General features: G+C 39.1%; 1 protein-coding gene across 2 annotated transcripts in view; it reads right to left on the bottom strand.

Annotated features, from left to right (window-relative positions):
* Nucleotides 1-1996: 1996 nt before the first annotated feature.
* LOC125263760 (SEC14-like protein 1) overlaps nucleotides 1997-8268 on the bottom strand; it is a 94188-nt gene continuing 87916 nt past the window's right edge. For both annotated transcript variants that reach the window (XM_048182938.1, XM_048182939.1), the window contains one exon: nucleotides 1997-4494. In XM_048182938.1, the coding sequence (XP_048038895.1) occupies nucleotides 4389-4494 (106 nt within the window). In that variant the 3' untranslated portion in view covers nucleotides 1997-4388. The remainder of the gene's footprint in view (nucleotides 4495-8268) is intronic.

Raw genomic sequence — 8268 nt, 5'->3', positions numbered from 1 at the left:
GACCAGGGTAAAACGGGGGTTTCATGACCCTTTAATATTCATTATTCTGTATAATGAGTGTGTTGTATGTCTGTGCTTCATTGGTTGTTCTCTCCCCTCTTCCCCCCCTCTACACTCCCACTTTTACAGAGCTTTACACGCCCATTTTCACAGACTTTTTGAAACTCAGAGGTGTGAACGACCAGGGTAAAACAGGGGGGGTTTCATGACCCTTTAAGGGTAAAACTGGGGGTCAGATAAGAAGGGTTAAAAATAAAAGAACTTAAATTAACCCACATGTATTGGTTATACTACAATCACAAAATACATGGGCAACTGTTCCTTAAACACGACCAACAATGAGCAAGTTCAATCAATATCAAGATATTTACAGATAGATGAATTAAACCTGTCATTGTTTAATGAATTAGTTGTAGCACTTGTGATAACGTCAACATGGCGGATGATGTCCGGATCGCATTCATACTCCATGAGATCAGACTATTTCAATGAAGGGACTCAACACTCCTTTGTTACTAATTCTAAAACGTCACAGAACTACTAATGGAGACTTGGTCAAACTGTCAACTTGAGATTTGAATTTGTGGCGGAAGGAAGTTGTTCTGCACAAGAGAGGGTATTAAAGACACTCCATTGTTATTTCTTATTTATTTACACATCGTGCCGTCAAACTGTTGTAAAAACGCAGTATCACACTCATAGCCGTGCAATATGGCTGTATATCAGCACGCTGTGATTACTTACGGCCGAATCAGCCATGCTGATATACAGCCATATTGCACGGCTATGACTATGATATTGCTCGTAAATATACACCGATCAGGCATAGCATTATGACCACCTTCCTAGTTTTGTGTTGGTCATCCAAAGCCATCCACGTGATATAAAAGAAAACATGATTCATCAGACCACACCACCTTCTTCTCATGGTCCAGTTCTAATGCTCACGTGCCCACTGTTGGCGCTTTTGGCAGTGGACAGGGTCAGCATGGGCCTCTGCAGACCGGGAACACCCCACAAGAGCTGCAGTTTTAGAGATGCTCTGACCTGGTCGTCTACAGATTTTTTTTCAACCAAAAATGAAAAATCTGTCATCATTTACTCACCCTCAGGTTGTTCCAAACCTGTATAAATTTCTTTGTTCTGTTGAAAACAAAGGAAGATATTTTGAAGAAAGTTTGTAATCCGGCAGCTTTGGACCACCATTGACTTTCATAGGTTTTTTTTTTCTACTATCGTCAATGGTGGCCCAAAGCAGCCTGGTTACAAACTTTCTTCAAAATATCTTCCTTTGTGTTCAGCAGTACAAAGAAATGTACACAGGTTTGGAACAACCTGAGGGTGAGTAAATTATGACAATTTTCATTTTTGAGTGAACTATTCCATTAACCTGCATTTGACAGAAAAGTCAACAGATTTCATATACGTCTTTCAAAATAAACGTCCCGCATCAGAAAACATTTAGAATTACATTTTTCATTGTTGATGTTTCTTTGACTGTACACTCCGCGACCCACTCAGAACGCTCCTGCAACCCATGAACATCCACTGTCCTCAGGTAAACCTCACAATGCACATACATATTCTCTCAGGATAGTAGGCAGTTGAAATCAGTTTATTGTGCATGGTGTTAAATATGACATTCTTGCGACCCACTTTTAGCTGTGACTCACCAGTTGAGAAACACTGGTTTAGACTATGATCATCTGGAAGATGGATGTAACCCATGTTTGTTGAGTTTCTAAAACTTCAATCAAATTAGAGAATAATTAGCGTATAGCTGATAATTGATTTTGCATATGCCTGTAGTTGTTCCTTGAATTTGTTTGGATTAAAATTGATTTCCTTGTCATCCAGTACTTTTAGCTAGAATTCTGCATTAATTGTGATAGCAAACATAAATTGCTGAACTCATAAGCAAACATAAATTGCTGAACTCATAAGCAAACATAAATTGCTGTACACATACTATACATGAAATAATGCACAGAGGAGGAACAGTTTAAGCATCTCTTTTATTCAAGTTTAATAACTTCAAAAATGTAAATGCGCTATATTTTTATATTAATTAAATTTGTTCACATACATAATTTGTCAGGAAAAAAAGATATGTAACATCTCAGAATAAAGGAGAATATACAGTGGGAGAAAACAACAGACAGAAACAAACATTTAATAGCCCTCAAAACACAAATGAGACCAGATAAAAAGGAAGAGATATTCAAACATAATCCAGGTTGGTATTGTTTTTATGGTAAGCATTATCACTACATAGAAAAGCTGAGATTCTGTAAAATCATGTAAATCTAAGAAGATCCAAACACAAACACTCATTCATTTAGTTCAGCCGGTTGATTATTTTTCTAAACATTCCAAGCTCAACTTACACAATGAGAATGTTGGAGTTTATTTTTTGGACACACCCTTATATATTTACTGTGCAGATGCATATCACAATATTAGGGGTCTCATCTAACCGACAGACACACAAATTAAAATGCCACACTAGTTAACAATGACATACTGCATTAGATGACTGAAACAAGTGAAGGAGGGGAAAAAACAACAACCATATGTTCATACAAATCACACAGAACTCTCTTCACAGTAAAGTATTACATGGTTACACTTGATACATGGGTCTTGTATTGAATTTTGCATTATTAAAGCATCAATTTTAAAAAAACTAACGTAAATAGAATCTTTTAATTTTTCCCTAAACACTAAGCTTAAAGCAAATGTACCAGCATGTGCATGGTTAAACACCATTAAGTTCTAGAAAGGTAAGCCTGACTGACAGCTTGTAGACAAATAAAGGGACTTTAAAGTCCACATGGTTCAGAATATGTGCGTCATGGGCGTTTATAAGTTTCAAGGTGTTCCTCTTTTTGGGGTTCATCAAACAAAAAGTATTACTTGTTTCTCCTTGTACTTTTTTGCTTTTACTTTGTTATTTTTAGAGATTTCCAGAACACTAATACATTGTAAATATACCATATTATGATCAACAATCTAGGAGAGAAATGTAAAAACTAGCTGTTGTCTCCTTTTCCCTAAAATGTCCTGTCCATGAGATCAGAACTGATAAGGCTGAGAAATGGAGAACAGGGAGTATCTTCAGATTACTGGGCTATGACATCATGCAAGTGATTGGGCCAAGTTAAATGTGAGCATGTACATCCACTGTCCTCAGGTAAAGCTCACAATGCACAGACATATTCTCTTAGGATAGTAGGCAGTTGAAATCAGTTTATTGTGCATGGTGTTAAATGTGTTAAAAAGTCACCTGGATTAATGGACATGCTTTCACCTAAAAGACAATTATTGAGCATTTTGTTTAAATGTTTATTTATATTTTAACCCGAACAAATAAGAAAGTTATGTAAGCCTTCACAGAGCTTTTAGGAGCATGTTTCACTGGACTGTGTAACTTCACTCCAAGTCTTTTCTAATAGAAACTATCAACCAAAAGAGGCAAAATACACACACACACACACACACACACACACACACACACACACTTTTCGTATACCATTTGTAATACAGAGCCATAAAAACAATTGGATTCAAGACCTTTGTATCTAACAAGACATTCTATTTAAGCAATGATAGAATTCACTACAAAATGTACACTGCCTCTCTTCTAGGAAAGCTGTCATTCAAAATGTTTTTGACCTATTAATATGAATGACCCTTCCAAGCACTGATTGGCTGACTGCATAGGAACTGATCAGCAGCGAGTCTGAGGTTCGATATCAATGTGTTTTTCACCAAGTCAAAATTGGAGCCAACACTAGTAGTAATGAGCACAAAAGCAGTATTGTGACTATTTCACTAAACACTTTGCTGTGTTAAAACTAAAAGTCTAGCCACACACTAACACTGAGGAAACAAGCTTGTAGCACCTAAGAAGACTTAATCCAGTCTCCAAATTTTATGATAAATACAAATTCAAATAATACAAATTCTTCTAAGTTATTGCAGAAGCTCACCCACTGACCTAAAAACAATTCACCACGAGGATGAGCTCCAAGTGATATGGCAGAAATAAGTGCATATGTGTAGGTATGTGCAGTATTTGAAATTTGTGTGGGGGGCATATGCACACATTCAGTTACTTAATTTCAGGCTCTTTCCAATTTTAGAACATTGGAAGAGTAACCTCTTTTAGATGCATACAAAGCACAGTCAGACTATGAACTGACCTTCAGCCCAACTGAGCGCTATGGCAAAGCAGATTCAAGCCCTTTAAAAACAACTACAGTCACCAAAATCCTTTGAGGTGAGGATATCTTTTATACCTTTTTTAGGAAGAGTAGTAATGGGGTTGATTGAGAATCGAGTCTTGCAATACTATAACATTCTAGAGCCTAAAATCTCTTTCCGTTCTACCTGGAGATCATGGAGCTGGATTGTGATTGGCTGGAGGATGTTGTGGCAGCGCTGAGCTGAGAGAAACCACTGTGGCTAGATTCCAGACTGGTCATTGAGCCCCTGAGATTAGAACAGAGCAAAATAACATATGAGAAATTAATAAGCCTAAAGACTTATACATACAATTCTGTAAGAAAAAAAAAAGCTTTGAAGGAAATGTTTAGGTTCAATATTTTGACTAAAAAACAAAACAAAACAAAAACCTAAGCTATACCCCCTCATTGGTTTTATCTGTTCATGTCCAGTCAAACATCCAGATCTTAAGCAGGACATGCAGTTAGGAAAGTAGCCAAACAAAGGCAAATAAGAGAAGCATTGACTTTTCTCATATTTGACATGAGCACCAAAAGCCCTCAGAACAGAAAACATAAAAGTAAAATGTGCTGAAAATAAAACATTTCTCTCAGATTATGTACAGGGCAAGTAACAAAACTGTAATTATTGTTAAAATTAAAGTTATCAAAGCCCATGTGAGTTTAGAATACACACAAAAACAAAAGATGTAATCCTTACAGGCAGAGTATGAAATTAAAACACACCACCAGCCAAATGTGTTTTTTCTGCTCATTTACCAGCCTCTAGCGATGTCCTTTATAGATCTCAAGGATCAGTGTCAGGCGATTAAGCTTTGTTTTTGTTCAGTATCGGCTATACTAAGCCGATTCTTTATTTTATGTCAGCTGTCACGCACTTGTAATGCAGCAGGTGGCAATATGCACCTTTAGGTGGGTTTGCCAACCACCATAAAAAGGGAAAGAGGATACTCAAATGTGCGTGACACGAGAGACCCAATGAGGTCTGTTCTAGCGTCACACACACGTTCAAGCTTATGTGCTTAACATATTTGATGCACACTTTTGTAATGAATCACTCAAAAGTAATTTACATAGACTCAATTTATTTATACTCAAATGTAATTTATTTTATATTGCTTATTTTTATCTGCCAATGCCATAATGCATTGCGATGGGTTGCATCTTGCTTCATCAAGCTTCATGCTTTCTTACCTTATCTAAATTTTTTTTACTTAATTGTTGCAATTAAACAACAAGTTTTTATTCCATATTCATAATTGTGACCACACGTCTACCATGTAACATGTCTACCATTGTATACAGCAGAGGTTCTCAATCTTTTGGAACTAAAGCCCACCCAAACCTCCCCTATCATGTAGCTAAAAGCTGCAGGATGGTAGCTCTCCAGGAGCAGGGTTGGGGTTTACACCCCTGCTGTAAGAGATCCGAGATCACTCATGAAACTGAGATGACTGACAATGATAACCAATGGAGGAAAAACAACACATTTCAAAACAGATTTGTATCAAACAAATCAGTGTTGGCTGAATATGTTTACTAGCTTAAAAAGACTTAAACATTGACTAAATGACTAAAATAAAAAAAATAAAAATAGGCTACTAACTAGGCTAAATAGTAGCCTATTGCTTTATTTTCAAGGTAAAGTCTCGGGACAGTAGCCTATTTATTTATTACAGGTGTTTATTCCCTGTGTGATTTCATGTAAAATGAGGAATACAAAATCCTATTCTTGTGACATTTTACATTTGTATTGCCAAATAAGTTGCTGTGTACAATTAAAACAGTGCAAAATAAAAATAGTACAAGCAACAAGGTAAGAATATAAGTTTTTATTTTTGTCTATCTCTCCAACATGCTGCATCTCTTAGAGCAAGTTTCTTTGTCTCCCACGCTGACACGCGATTTACACCTTTTGTCCTGCACCCCCAACCTTCAATCTACTAAACTCTACCAATCCCCATATCTGAGCATCTGAGGCCGACTAAAAACAAAAAGTTGCAAAGAACAATTCAGACTTAAATCCCTATTCTAGACATTAGCCTAATATTTTAAAGTGTAGGCCTATAGATAATGAAGGAATTAGCCTAAATCATTTACATGTCATAGTATTTTGGCTTGTTCGAGATGCATTGGAGCAGCACGGACCGGTCCGGCGGGTAACATTGAGTGCTGCGGGTCCACGGGAGCGTTTGTAGAGCATACGACTCCTTATATTTTTGGATCGTTCTCGCGGTGCTTTGATGTCATACGCTAATCGCTCTGCAGGAAGCCGATGCATCTTGAACAAGCTTGGTATGTTTGTGTTTGGCGCTGCAGCGCTAGGTTTGCTGTGAAATATGAGACGTATACAGTGATGTAAGACCTGGCTCTGTGCTGGCTCTCTAGCCTGTGGAAAGGCAAACCGGTTCTTAGAAGGCTTGTCAGTTGAACCAACTCCGAACTAGCACCCGGTTCGTGCTGGTGGAAAGGGGGTATGGAAGAAGTGAATTTCATACACTCACCTCCCCATCTTTGAATTAGGGTGTAGCAGCTGGACAAATCAGATACACAATTATTAGGGGTTCAAGTGCGTAGCACTGAAACCCTATTGTAATTGTAAGGATTTTTATTATTATAATTCCGCCGTAAAACTGAACGCGCAGACCAAACTGTAAGGCCTAGAGACTTGAAACTTGGCCAGATGGTAGGTCTCAAATTGGCCCAAGAGGGACAAAATGTATATTCAAAATTGGCATGCAGTGTCTTGGTCCATGACTGTGTATTAGGACACTGGCATACCTCAAAAAAACATGGCTGCCATTGGCCAATGGAGTTTGAGCACCTATTAGACAAGGTTAACGGAGGCAGATCGGAACAAAACTCAGTGGGCATGTTGACTCATCATTCTGAACAAACGTGCCTCAAGAACCACTGCTGTCAAATTGTTCATTAAATATTTATTATGTAAAAAAAAAAAAACCCTACTTTTTTATGAACTAGTCCTAGGTTTTTCGCTCAATCTGAATAAAACAAATAAAGTACAATTATCTGGATCTCTAGGTCAATAATTATATATAAAAACTTTAACTTTACCCTTTGGGTAGCTATAACAGGGCCATTTAGAAAAAGGGTGTGGCCAAGTGTTCATAAAAGCTAATAACTCCTAAATGAAAATGAGATAGCTTCTGCCAAGTGAATCCCCATGGACATCCCATTCCTCCACTCGCATGTGTCTTCCGGTAAGAGTTCCCAGATGATTTTGAGAGCTTGGCTTAATTTCTCTTTCGGGGCTCGAGATAAGGATGAGCTGACGATCACAGCATTCGAGGGCGGGCTTAAGCCATCTGACGCTGAAGACTCTGCTGGGCCCTCACCCTCAGGTGCACTCGCGACTTGACGACTGGACACGCTCTGCCCCAGTTCCTTTCTTACTGGAGGTGCACAAAGAGCTGAAGAAATCGTAAAAGGCACCTTTCATTGCCAGGACATGATATACCAGCTGTCCTCACCACCCTTAATGGTGGTGTGGCGAGGGGGTACTCTGTGATCCCTCAGGTGGAGAGCGCGATTGCGTTGAATCTGTGCCTGCAAAATGCAGCCACCTGGCGGGGCCGTTTGAGGCTCCTGTCCAGGGCATGTAAATTCTCCTTGTTCCTCGTGCCCTTGCCCAGCTTACAGTGCCCTTGGACAAGACGCTTCTGCTCTAAATGCATTGAAAGAACTGCATGAGAGTCGTCCCAACCCAGAGATGATGCAGGAAGTGCATTCAGTGACCGACCATGCTACGAAGGTGACGGCACAGACTCTGGGTTGAGCGATGTCCACTTTAATGGTCCAGGAGCGGAACCTCTAGCTCGACCTGACAGGGATGCCAGATGCTGAGAAAGTTCGCCCCCATCTCCCAGGCTGGCCTATTCTGCAACACTGTCAAGATTCTTGGCGACAAGCAGGGTCTTGCTTTATTGCCTCTGTCTGCTTGTCGCCAAGAATCTTGACAGTGTTGCAGAATAGGCCAGCCTGGGAGATGGGGGCGAACTTT

The sequence above is a fragment of the Megalobrama amblycephala genome, linkage group LG2 (assembly GCF_018812025.1).
Source record: "Megalobrama amblycephala isolate DHTTF-2021 linkage group LG2, ASM1881202v1, whole genome shotgun sequence".
Lineage (NCBI taxonomy): Eukaryota > Metazoa > Chordata > Actinopteri > Cypriniformes > Xenocyprididae > Megalobrama > Megalobrama amblycephala.
Note: the sequence above shows the minus strand (reverse complement) of the source record. Positions and strands in the feature narration are given on the sequence as shown.